At 38.8% G+C, this 13,010-nt stretch overlaps 2 protein-coding genes across 3 annotated transcripts; both read left to right on the plus strand.

The window, feature by feature from the left end:
* LOC109717487 (putative leucine-rich repeat receptor-like serine/threonine-protein kinase At2g19230) lies at window positions 2,040-8,813 on the plus strand. 2 transcript variants are annotated; one of them, XM_020243303.1, is made up of 13 exons: window positions 2,040-2,136; window positions 2,802-3,351; window positions 3,997-4,511; window positions 4,889-5,027; window positions 5,152-5,223; window positions 5,348-5,419; window positions 5,502-5,582; window positions 5,760-5,920; window positions 6,045-6,310; window positions 6,800-6,926; window positions 7,009-7,077; window positions 7,419-7,614; window positions 8,111-8,813. In XM_020243303.1, exons 1-13 carry the CDS (start codon window positions 2,055-2,057, stop codon window positions 8,580-8,582), a joined length of 2,802 nt encoding a protein of 933 aa, XP_020098892.1. In that variant the 5' UTR covers window positions 2,040-2,054; the 3' UTR covers window positions 8,583-8,813. The 2 variants fall into 2 exon arrangements, with proteins under 2 accessions (XP_020098892.1, XP_020098893.1); XM_020243304.1 differs by lacking the exons at window positions 2,040-2,136; window positions 2,802-3,351 and adding an exon at window positions 3,852-3,871.
* LOC109717489 (receptor-like protein kinase At3g21340) lies at window positions 9,808-12,964 on the plus strand. The gene is made up of 6 exons (XM_020243305.1): window positions 9,808-10,029; window positions 10,135-10,358; window positions 11,025-11,151; window positions 11,322-11,390; window positions 11,483-11,675; window positions 12,130-12,964. Exons 1-6 carry the CDS (start codon window positions 10,002-10,004, stop codon window positions 12,542-12,544), a joined length of 1,056 nt encoding a protein of 351 aa, XP_020098894.1. The 5' UTR covers window positions 9,808-10,001; the 3' UTR covers window positions 12,545-12,964.

The following is a 13,010-nucleotide window of genomic DNA, read 5'->3' on the forward strand; positions in this document are numbered from 1 at the left end:
ACACCATATTATTTATAAAAAATCAATCATATCTCTTCTTTTAAAATAAAAATACAAAAATTTTTAAAAATCACGATGAAATGGATAAATTTCATAAATACATTGTGATTGACTAAAAACATTAATTATATCGGTAAATGATAGAACATGTTTTTTTTTTTGTATATGGCTGTTCCTTTCTTAATTTAACCGTACCAATTTTTAAATGATAGTACATGCTTTCTTGAATATAGGTTTAGTTCCGGTCGAGTACGAAAGAAGAATTTTGATGGATTTTTGGGATACCTCAGCCGCATTTCATGATGGGCTATAACGCGTCTAATCCTTGTTCCATCATTGACTTAGGAGTCTTTAATGCATCACCCATCCACTTGGCTACTTGCATGTATGATATATGAATTATCTTATTCTTGTGTGCCTAATCATTTGAGCTTTAGCTATACTAGCTATCACTGTTTTTTTTTAAAAAAAAATTCTATGTAGATCCTTAATTACTTAGTAAGGCTGTAGCTTATACTGCATCCGCCGTGTGATTCTAAAATAAAAAGTGATTAATCAAGAGTACTTTAGTTAGGTCCCAACCCTCTAAGTTTTTTATAATGTATTTCAACTAGATGCAGATTTTGTGCATTGATAGATTTTGTGCATCGATAGTGTGCAGAAAATTTTGCACACTGATGATATTATCGTCCATCTAAAAGATAAAGCTAAAGCAGGACTTACATTTGAGATCAATCTTACATATTTGATAAACAACGATATTGCGCACTTACAAGAGTTTTCTATATATCAATCTTTGCAATAATCTGAATCAACCAGACTAAACCTTCACATGATAGTAATTAATTAGTATTTCAGCTTTTCAGACTCGGATTATATGGTGCATCTACAGCTAGCGTCACTCCAATCCTAATCTAGTCCCGATATCTCTTGTTTTGAAAAACATATAAATCAGAAGTTGTGCGCCTAACTTTGGCCCCATTATTCCTGAAATTTAGTGTAGACTTGTAGCCAGTTGTTTCAATCTTTTCGCCTTAATTCAAGTTTGTTCCTATGTACCAATTGTACTCTATATCAAACATCCTTAACTCTTCACTAGAAACAGATTAGATTGTAAAATACTTCTAAGTAAGTCGAAGTGTACTAACTATATGTAATCCTTTGGATCTTATACGATTTACATATAGTATATATAAGTTTCAAATTAATTTAATCCGTGGGAGTGTTGATTGTCCTTTATAATTAAGGACAAAAAAGTATGTCCCTTCCATCCCGAATTCTTAATCTTCTACTCTTCCCTGGCATTCTCTATCTCATAGTTTGAACCAATCATGTAAGTTGGTTGATACATGGACAATCTTGCACAATATTAGTGAGCATTTATTTATATATATTTTATTTTTAGACGTGATGATTAAAAGAAACGTCGAATTTACAAATCTCACTTATTCACTGTATTTCATTTTATGCGCTAATAGTTTTCGTAGCATGATCACTTAGTAACGACACTGATTAACAGCTAAGATAGTTTTCTTTTTCTATAGTAATTAGCGGGTCAACAAGCGATCTTGTGGAATTAAAAAGTCATAGAACCTCGATAAGATGTACCAAAAGTCAGAGTCAACTCTTACTCCCCATGTGATGATATCTCCCTACACCCGTTGACCGAATTATTTAACTCAGAGACCGAGCTGGCACTATTCCACCTCCTAAGAAGCGCCTCTCCCCAACACAACAGTAAACACCGGCCCCTGGAAGATTATCCACGTGTCGATCTCCAATTGGCCAGCATGGCGAAATGCCGTTCGCGGGAGTACGATTGGTTGGTGACGCCGACGTGGCATCCTCGGTGCATGGTGATGGAGGTGATGACGTAAGCGGGAATGAGAGGTGGATTAGTGAAGCCGCATATATAATTTGCGATGTAGCGTGAGTATTATATATTATCATGAGTTGTCATCGTAGCTATTCTCAGAGTGAGGAGAACGTTAAGAGGGATTGAATGTTTATATTAACTTGTCTGATTGAAGGAACACTTTGTCACTTCGACACCGATGGCGGTGTTCTTGTGGTGTTTTGTTTTCCTGAGCTTTTCGAGCTTCACAGTTCGCGTTCGAGGCCAGTTTGATTCTCTAGGTATTTGGCTTTATGTATACAATGCTCAGATTCTTACTCTCTCGTTTTCATTTTAAAGTTTTCATATGCATTTTTTAAGTTAACTAGATCATAATAATGTGGTGTATTAGATACATTTCTGTTTTTGCACAAATTGCTATACTTTATTGTGGTTGTCGAAGTAAGTTAAGTGAGCTTAATCGCTGATTGATCAAGAGTTTCGGAGGTCATTACTGCATTTTTTAGGATATTTGGCTAGTTGAGTCCATAGTGAGTTTTCTTGTGCTTTTTTGATAGTAATACACATATTCTAATACGAAAAATATGAGTCTATCTAATTAGACATGGATGGTAGTTTTATTTTTTTATTTGTATTTTTATTTTTTTTAGAAACAAGCATGGAATAATTGCTTACAACGAAAAACTATATTTTTATGTTAAACTTGAAGCAGCTAGCGAAGATGTTGCTGGATTTAGGGGTCTTAAACTCAAACACTCTCATTTTGAAGAAATATATGCAAAAATCTCGTAACAACTTATCAGGGCTTATATCTTTTTAACAATTTATGCAATGAGAAGTGCAAATGCAGAGGATTTAAAAAGCTTGCAGTTGCATGTGGCTTAATGCGTAATTTAACTTAACCATTTTTAAATTTTAAAAAACCTCACAAAGTGTTGATTTGCAGGTTTCATCAGTATCGATTGCGGTGTTCCCGAAAACTCTAGCTATGCAGACTCCACCACCACAATACCATATACCTCCGACTTCGGATTCACTGACACTGGAGTGAACCACAACATATCCGCAGAATACCTTACGCCCGGGCTCTCCCGACGTTATTGGAACTTACGAAGTTACCCGACAGGAACCCGAAATTGCTACACCTTGAGATCACTAGTAGTCGGATTGAAGTATCTAATCAGGGCAGGGTTCATGTACGGGAACTACGATGGGCTGAATAAGCTCCCGATATTCGACCTCTATCTCGGGGTTAATTTTTGGAAAACAGTGAATATCTCCGATCCGGGTTCGGGGACGTTGATTGAAGTGATCACGGTCGCGCCGGACGAGTTTATGCAGGTGTGTTTGGTGAATACCGGGGGTGGGATTCCTTTTATATCCGTGCTCGATCTCAGGCCTCTTAAGAACATTCTTTATCCGGCCGTTAATGCTACACAATCTCTGGTTTTGTTCCGGCGACTCAACGTGGGGCCAACGAATGATGTGGCGTTCAGGTTGGTAGGGCATTTCATGCTTTTACATGAACTGAAGCTTGCTTTAATTAATTTGCAAGCAGTTATGAAATTAGAAATTGTGAGTTTTGATTTCTGAAAAACTCCTTCAAACTTATTAGAACTTTAAATCGTAATTGAGTAAGCTAGATTGCATTCTCACATGAACTAAAACTTGCAAAATTTGAATTCGGCATGCTGAATTGGTGGAAAAATGAAAAAAAATCCTTAAACTTTTCACTTTGGATCATTTTCTCATGTATTTTAACTGAAATTGTTTTTATTTGAGTGAAAACATATATATACTTTTCAAGGAGTAGAGGCTAGTTTACCCACTATGGTCTAGCACGGGCAAGCTTATTTTTGCGTGTTTGGTCACATGTTTGGCGCGTTAATTTGTTCGGATACTGTAGTTGTGACTTGTGAGTGTGATTTCGCGTCCATCTATAAGAATTTGAGAATCCACAAACGAGCAGTGCAAGCAAATTTGCTCTGGTCTGCTCAATCCAATCTGTTTGATGTGGTCAGTTTGGACTAGACTTGCACCTGAAACGAATTTACAAAATTTTCGAGCTAAATCACAGATCAAGTAAAGTTACAAATATCTGCTTATATTAAAAAAAAAGAATAAATGCGAACTGGGAGCAGGTACCCGGACGACGCGCACGACCGGATATGGATCCCGTGGAGCAACGCGCCGTTCTGGACGGAGCTGTCGACGAACTCGACGGTGCAGAACATCGCGGACGACCACTTCGAGGCGCCCTCGGCCGTGCTGCAGACGGCCGCCGTGCCCGTCAACTCCTCCGCCCTGGAGCTCTACTGGGACTCCGCCGACGCCGGCGCCACCTCCCCCAACGCCGCCGCCGCCGCCCCCCCGCAGTTCTTCGCCGTCCTGCACTTCTCCGAGCTGCAGCTCCTGCCCGCCAACGCCGCCCGGCAGTTCAACATCTTCCTCAACGGCAAGCTCTGGTACGGCCTGCCCTTCACCCCCGAGTACCTCTACTCCGACGCCGTCTACGGCACCAACCCCACCGCCGGCTACCGCCGGTACAACGTCTCCATCAACGCCACCGCCAATTCCACCCTCCCCCCGCTCCTCAACGCCCTCGAGGTCTTCTACGCCATGCGCGTCGCCGACCTCGCCACCGACGCCGCCGACGGTAATGCAGTATACTCAATTTATCAACTATGAAAATACTGTTATCTCACCAGTGCAGCGAAAGCAAAAGTAAGCAGAAGCGCAAAGAAGTTACTGAAAATATACTAATATGCATTCCTTTTGGGTCGTAGACTTAGCATTTCTCTCTTTCTAATAACACTACTCGGACAACACTGTATCGTACAGTTTAAAGCCAAATAGGCCCTTAGCGAATTGTCGAAGTTTGGAAAGAACAACTGATGTAGGGTTGATTAGATAATATATATACATTCTAGTAAGGTAGAGAGGGAAACAAGAGCTGGTAGGACTTGGGGAAGAAAGCATTTGAGTAGAATCTAAAACATAATTTTTTTTTTTTTTTCCATAATCTTTCATCAGTTGCTGCTATCACGGCGGTCAAGCAAATGTATCAAGTTAAGAGAAACTGGATGGGCGATCCGTGTGCTCCAAAATCTTTTGCATGGGATGGGTTGAATTGTAGTTACGCCATCTCCAGTCCTCCACGGATAACAACTCTGTAAGTTTCCTCAATAGAAAATCGCAAATTATCTGATAAAACCATGTTTTCATAAAATTGACAATACAACACTGTTCTTGACACCCTTAACTGAACTTCTCTTTTTTTCTTTGTTTCTTGGAAGTAATCTAGAATCCAGCGGATTGAATGGAGAAATAGCAACTTCTTTGGCCAGTCTTAAAGCACTTCAGTACCTGTAAGTTTTGCTATCTTTGTTACTCCAATTATTTCTTACTGCAAAAAAAATTTGTCGCAGAACAATTTGACATGAACTTGTAGAGTCTTTATTATTAGTTGATTGACAATTCCCGTTATTACAGGGATTTGTCGCACAACAATTTGACAGGGTCCATACCTGATGCTTTATCGGAGTTACCGTCACTTGTATTCCTGTAAGCATTCTTGTTTTTTTTTGGTGATTTAGAAAGCCTGTAACATATGTTTGTAGATTTAATTTTTCCTGGCTTCTTGCAGAGATTTGACATATAACCAACTAAACGGATCAATTCCCGCAGGCCTACTTAAAAAATCACAAGATGGGTCACTTACGTTAAGGTTTGAATTTTCTTTAGTTTTACTGCTCCTTTTAAATTGCGTTTCGTCAAACTGTGTTTCTTTTTTCTATCTATCGAAGATGTTTCCTTTTTTTTATAGATTTCTCGCTCTTCTCCTTCATCTTTTCAAACTTAGACTAACTGCGCTCGACTAACTCTATGGTCTTTTCAATGCTAGAGTTGGAAATAATTTAAATCTTTGTAACAACGGTGATTCATGTGTGCTCACAAAATCAAAGAAGAGTACACCGACGGCTGTTATCGTGATTGTTCCAATAGTCGTGGTAGTGCTACTGGTGGCAGTGATACTAGTAATGTGCAGAATAAGGAAACAAAGAGGTAACTTTTATTGATGTAAAATCCTTTCTTGTGCATTCTCCTAAACATTGGTATTTGAGTGATCTTAGAAACTGTAGTACATCCATTATTGATCATCTTACGTGTTGATATGCTTTTCTCGAAGGCTTAGCAACAGGCACCTCTGTGAAGCCGCAGAATGAAGAAAATTACTCCAGAAGGGAAAACAATAATGACGACCACTCGTTGCAATTTGAGAACAGGCAGTTCATGTACAAGGAGTTAGAGATAATAACGAATTACTTTGAGCGAGAAATAGGCAGAGGAGGATTCGGGAAGGTCTATGATGGCTTCTTGGAGAATGGTACTCAAGTTGCGGTGAAGATGCGCTCTCAGTCATCTCATCAGGGAGTAAAAGAATTTCTTTGTGAGGTAATCAATTTCAATCAACTTAGCTCAGGTTTTTGGTTCAAAAAAGGATCAAACTGAACTGAATATGTCATGAAACCAAAACAATGGCAAACGAAACCTAATTGAACCAAGATGAAAAATATTGGTATGGTTACACAGGTTGGAGTTCAGCTGTCTTATCGGGCCTTGGTTTAGGTTTACTATGGTTTTCCTCATCGATTTCCTATCTAATGACTGCGATGTTTATAATCTGCAACCATTTAGGTTGCTTCTACATCTTATTATTGTTAATTTATTCCAGAAAAGTTATATTTTGGTTTAGTATGGAGCATATTAACCGTCATCTCTTCTGCTCTGCGTAACTTAGTTGAAGAATTTTGAGATTTCTTTATTTATTGTGTTGGCGCTCTTTATTTATTGTGTTGGCGCAAGATTACTGTTGGTATACACTCTCCTCAAACTCAGATGCTTCTTAATACACACCTGACAGCATTCTGAATTCTATTACAGGCCCAGCACTTAACAAGGGTTCATCACAAGAACCTGGTTTCGCTGATTGGCTACTGTAAGGATGGAGACTACCTGGGACTTGTTTATGAGTACATGGCTGAAGGGACCCTCCAAGAACATCTGAGAGGTTTGTGAATTTTAAATTTGTTAAATATTTTGTGGTTGCGATAAAGCTGATTCAACGAGCTATTGTTGATCATCTTTGACAGGTAGAACTTCTGGAGCTAGACCTTTGACATGGGGACAGCGGCTCCGAATTGCACTTGAATCTGCTCAAGGTTTTGTAGTAACATATAGTCTTTCTTTTATTTTGAAGAGTAGATAAAAAATGTATGGACAACTATAGGGCGTTTCCTGGCAGTTGAAAAGTGAGCATAGCAGTTGAATATAGTAGAATAGCCGTTAAGTTTAATGGAGTCTCCAATTCACCTGGCAGACATATATCAAAGATGAGTGAAAGTTGAACTGTTGAAGGGGTGTCAATAAATAAATTTTTTTAAAAAAGGTTATGGTGGCTATTTCAAAACGGCCTATTATTAAGTTGACGGGTCCTCCATACATTTTTACCTAAGTTTCGTGTCACAGTCTTGTCTCATTATTTACATATATTGGTCTGCAGGGCTGGAGTATTTGCACAAGGGATGCAAGCCTCCACTAATTCACAGAGATGTCAAGACCAATAACATACTCTTAACCGCAAATCTAGAGGCTAAGATAGCTGATTTTGGGCTGTCCCGGGCATTCAACAATGATACAAGCACATCAGAATCCACGCCCACAGCAGTGGTCGGCACCCCAGGATACATAGATCCTGAGTATGTCCCTTACATCCCTCATTTGTTCTTTTTCCTGCTTTTACTTAGATTTGTAGCTTTTTTTTTTTTTTTTTTCTGAAGAAATACTTAGATTGGTAGCATGTATGTCAAATTCTGGATTGATTACAAATGTAACCTCCGTAGTTTGACTTGATTTCAATTTTTGTCCTCCGATTCTAAATTGTAAACAGAAGCACTTCAGTCACTGAAATTTGTTGTGTGTTAAAATTGGGAAGTCTAGGATGAAGCTGAAATAGGAATCAAACATGAAGGACTAAATTTTCAAACTGAAACTCTGAGGACAACATCGATATCAAGTTAAAATTTTGGGGCTTAGTTGTTATAACTGTAAATCCAAGGACGAAATTGAAATCTGGTTCAACATCAAGGACTAGATAGTGCGGCTACTGTATTCAACTTTTCTGTAAGAGTTTTCTATTATCCACATTTTACTTCTGTATGAAGATCAAAAGCATCCTATTATATGTATCTTCAGGTATCATAACACATTCCATCCAAGTGAGAAGACCGATGTATACAGCTTCGGCGTGGTTCTCCTGGAGGTCATAACGGGCCAATCCCCCATTCTGCCCGGATCCGATGGTGTCCACATAGTCCAATGGGTTCGCCAAAGGCTTGCTAGAGGGAACATAGAGGGTGTTGTAGATTCAAGAATGCGAGGAGAATATGATATAAACTCGGTCTGGAAGGTTGCAGACGTGGCATTGAAGTGCACCGCGCAATCCTCGAGCCAGAGGCCGCTGATGCCGGAAGTCGTGATGCAGCTAAAAGAAAGCTTGGAATTGGAAGAAGCTAGCGGCAGGAGCCATAACTTCTACTCAGGAAGCATTAATCCATATTCGAGGAGCGAAAACATCTATACAGAAGTTAGCGATGTTAGCCAGAACAGTGCTTTCGAAGTGGAAAATGTGGTGGAAGTATCAGCAAGTGGTCCGGCGGCACGATGAGATCAATTCACCCTTTTTGTCCTTCCCACTATTCTTCCTTCTGTGTGTAGTTTTTCGTAAGTAAGGTATTCAAAAACGAGAATAACATGTTTGAACTTGATTTCCTGTTGAGCATGCTTAGAGTATAGGTATGGTATGTTATTTTCCGAATTGTAAACATGTCCTGTTTCCTGTATACTCATGATCCCGAGCTATCATGTTTTAAGTGGTCTTTTTCTTTTTACAACTTAATCTTTAACTTACCTTGCTGCATAGGGTCATTCTCTAATGTATCTCTCCTCAGATAAGTGTATTTATGTTACTAAATCACACACTAACTGTGGTTTATGTAAAACTAAAAACAATTTGATCGTCAATAATTTAAATCTCGATTATAAACTCTAAATCGACTTGCAACTAATGTCAAATGACAATTTAAACGTAGTCCCTGAGTTTTCGAATTATGCCCTTAGCATATTGTCCGTTAAGTAAAATAGGCATCACTAATCTTAAATTCTTACCATTCAAATTAAAAATTGAGATAACAAGTGAAGTGGTCTTCTTCAATTACCTCACCTCGCTTGGAACTTGTCGATTAGATTATGTAATACAAATTCGGAAAAGATGTGACAAATAATGCGACCCCAATCCAACCCAAACGGCAAAGCAAGCTTTTCCCTGACATTTTTTTTAAAAAAAAAGGAAAAATCGGTTTCAAATCGCGTGCACGAACTAAACTGCATTCGCTAACCAAAGCCCAAAGGGATAAGATGAACAGGTCGGAGACTCGGAAACTAATGGGAAACTTCAATTTTCTATACAAGCAGGGTTGACCCTGACCCCGGTGTGGGTTGACCATGACCCTAGTCTCCGCACCGCGTTGCGTTTTTGGTTAAGTTCGTAACCAGTCAGATAAACCTCAATTACCCACTCCGTGGTGTTTACGTTATAATTTTATTTTTTTAAAATTTTACTATAAGAATTAATTATCATAACAAAATATTATATTTTATATTTCATTATTTGTAAAACATATTCTAAATTGTAGGATAAACAACTGTAAATATATATAAGCTAAATAACAAAAGAGTGAATGCTCAAAATTTTGTCCAAAAGGTGAGTGGGTGTTAGTATAACTTTCACCTCTTCTTGTAACTTAACACAAACGCCAAGTGCTTTCACACAGAAATTTTTTTTTTTTTAAAAAAAAGGAAAAAAGAAAAAGAAAAGCTGGGAGACTTAGTACTGAACACGGCATTGGCCTTAACATCATCTCTCTATCTCCAAGTCTCCTCCTAATAATTGTAGAGAGCCCAAGGGATATAAGTTGTGGTGATTCTATCTCTTAACACATTCTGGGATCACCTCTTTCCTTTTTTATCTTTTCCCCCTAAAAAAGAATACTTTGGTTATTCTACAGAGATTGTTGGGGCACTAATAATGTGGAGAATTTTTCGAAGGCGTGGAGGTATTTTTTTTTCCTTTTTTTTTTTTTGGCTCATTGATCAACTATTGAATATGCTAGCTATTGTTTTTTAGCCTCAAACATATACTACTACTACATGTATTTTAGGCGTTTGTGGCCAACAAGGAGATAATGAAGGCCTTTTGGTGCAAACTAAGGTTCGGCAGTTCACTTACTCACAGTTGAAAATTATGACCGGCAAATTCAAACATGTAATTGGTGGAGGAGGATTTGGGTCTGTGTATTGTGGTCGGTTAGAAGATCGTAGTCGGGTCGCGGTGAAAATGCGGTCGCAACGATCTTCGCAAGGGCTCAAGCACTTTCTTGCCGAGGTATCCTGTTTGGATCTTCCACAAGTTGCATACAAACTGTTTACAACGCCGTTTTCTAGCAATTTAAGCTTTTAAACAAGGCGAAAATATGCAAAACTCGCATGAACTATGAACTGCGCCATTTATTTTTACTGGTTTAGTTAGTGTACTTTCTATAATTCTCGCAACTATAAATTTATTGAAGTAAGAAACTAGCTTAAATTTCGAAGTCAGAGTGTTGTTGCCTGATTCAAATCACATCAATTAAAATGTTGCCTGATTCATTTCCTAAATGAATGAAGCGGTAGCACGCTATCTTTTCTCAAAAAAAAAAAGAAAAGAAAAGAAAAAAAGTTGGTTTAGTAAAATTTAGATTTTGAAAGGTCGGATAGTAGATTTAAAATGATCCGTAGCTCAAGGAAGCTCAGTTGCTCATATGGTATCAGATCAGAAGGCTTTCGTGTTGTGCGAGTTGTGAATATTACAAGTCTTGTGAATGTTACAATTAGAGCCAAATTCCGACAGTGTATCTATATTTTGGTCCTGTGTGGATCTTTCTAAAATGCTGCACATCGTAGGATTGAAAGAGTACTCTTGTAATGACTAATGTAGCTTTTAGCAGTCCTTGGCGATGACACTCCACTGAAACATTGTGCTGCACTGTTATGGATGCATGTTGCGATGCAGGTTAACATTTTATCGAAAGTGTATCATAGGAACCTCGTGTCGCTAGTCGGTTATTGCATGGATAGAGATTGCCTTGCGCTCGTCTATGAGTACATGGCCCAAGGAAGCCTTCAAGATCGTCTAAGAGGTCGGTGACTCAGTAATAGTGCATTAGTTGATCAACTACATCTACTTCACTGTCATGTAGATGTATGCTATTTGAATTGCTCCTACTTATACTCGTTCATATCGATGTTTCTTTTGGAAAGCAATTCTTTACTTGTTTTTTTTTTTTGTTTATCCCCCTTACTCTTACAGGTGAAAGGGGCATTGTCAACGTATTGACTTGGAGAGTGCGGCTTCAAATTGCACTTGAAGTTGCAAAAGGTTGGTCGACCGTGTAATTTAATCCACCTGCATATCTATGTATCTGTTTCTTTTTATTGGCTTATCTTTCCCTGAGATTTGACATGATGAAGGACTGGAATATCTGCATGCTGGATGCAAGCTTCCGATAGTCCACAGAGGGGTCACAAGCAGCAACATTCTTCTAGATGAAAATCTAGAGGCTAAGTTATCTGATTTTGGCCTGGCCAGAGAGTTCGCAGCTAGTTCAGAGATGCAATCGTCGGTGACGGGCGTTGCTGGTACCATAGGCTACCTTGATCCGGAGTACATCTCTCTTTCTCTTTTTTCTCCTTTTAGTTAATTTCATGTTATGTTTTATTATCTTTGGTTCCTTAATCGCAATTGGTAAATTGGCAAAACCCTGGAGGGTTCTTCCTGTAAAAGGAAGAGTAGTTGTTAACTAGAAAAGCAAAAATATGTCAAACTTTATTAAGTATATTATGTAAACATTTCGCGTGTTTCAGCCAACCACTTCACTCGAATTTCCTTCTGTTTTTTAGTCAGATTAAATGCCAAACGATTCTAGCGCTCCTAAACTCATCAAGGCATTGAAAAGAAGGGGGGGGGTTTAATGGTAGTTACTAAACATTGGCCTAAAGAGAGCTGCTGCTTGAAAATAAGAGGAATGATGATCATTAACCACTGTTAGAGATAAGAGTCCTGCTGGAGCTCAATTCCTGCAGCCGACTAACGTTGTTCTCTTCCTATAACGTTTTAGGTACATGTTTACTGGCGTATTTAGTGATAAGAGTGATGTGTATAGCTTTGGCGTGGTTCTATTGGAGATAATTACGAGTCAACGCCCATATACACCAGGAGAAGATGCTCCGGGAGGTCACATAGTTCGGCTAGTGTCCGAGATGCTCGCTAGGGGCGGTTTTCATGATGTTGTTGATGCCAGGCTGCAAGGGAATTATAACATTGAGTCTGTTTCTAAGGTCATAGATCTTGCGATGCGGTGCACAGAAGAAGCCTCGTCTCGACGACCAACGATGGAACAAGTGGTGGCGCAGCTGAAGGAGAGCTTGGAACTGGAGATATTACCTGGAGAGGGGAGCGACTACCTGTTCAGTGAAGACAACTACGCCAGTCAAAATAGTGACTTTGAACAAACACCAATTATTGCGAGATAAAGAGTTCTCTTCTCTCCACAATCTAAAGTGCGGCTTGAGCAATATACATCCAAATATCCAGATTGAGGTTGGAACATAACAGGGCATATATGTAGCCTTCAATGTACTGTGTAATATGAGATCTCCATATCTACATATGTAGTAAGTATATCCTCCCCTTCTTGTATTACTTCTTGGGTGTCGGTGTATTCTTGTCAGACAACTGCGACAGCATAGAGTTCAGTTTATATATGTTTATTCATTCTGTATGTCTTTATTTGTGCGTGTATGTATATGTGCATCAGTGTTGGACCTGCAGATCTAGAAGTTGAGCTGTTAGATTCTACGTGCCTGATCATTTGTAGCTTTGCTAATCTATGGAGCTGATACATACAACTGTTGAATCAATATATTCGAGTCTTTTCCGTGTGACACTTTCAATTCAAAGTCGTCTCTCTTCTGTGTTAAGATTAGCATTTTTTTTTTT

This window comes from Ananas comosus, linkage group 11 (assembly GCF_001540865.1).
Source record: "Ananas comosus cultivar F153 linkage group 11, ASM154086v1, whole genome shotgun sequence".
NCBI classification, from domain to species: domain Eukaryota; kingdom Viridiplantae; phylum Streptophyta; class Magnoliopsida; order Poales; family Bromeliaceae; genus Ananas; species Ananas comosus.

Excerpts from the sequence above, each read along its gene's own strand:
- LOC109717489 (XM_020243305.1), top strand. The coding sequence starts at position 10,002 with ATGTGGAGAATTTTTCGAAGGCGTGGAG. Across the intron at positions 10,359-11,024 it reads TCAAGCACTTTCTTGCCGAG|GTTAACATTTTATCGAAAGT; the intron begins GTATCCTGTTTG and ends GTTGCGATGCAG. Across the intron at positions 11,391-11,482 it reads TGCACTTGAAGTTGCAAAAG|GACTGGAATATCTGCATGCT; the intron begins GTTGGTCGACCG and ends GACATGATGAAG.
- LOC109717487 (XM_020243303.1), top strand. The coding sequence starts at position 2,055 with ATGGCGGTGTTCTTGTGGTGTTTTGTTTTCCTGAGCTTTTCGAGCTTC. Across the intron at positions 3,352-3,996 it reads ACGAATGATGTGGCGTTCAG|GTACCCGGACGACGCGCACG; the intron begins GTTGGTAGGGCA and ends AACTGGGAGCAG. Across the intron at positions 4,512-4,888 it reads CGCCACCGACGCCGCCGACG|TTGCTGCTATCACGGCGGTC; the intron begins GTAATGCAGTAT and ends ATCTTTCATCAG.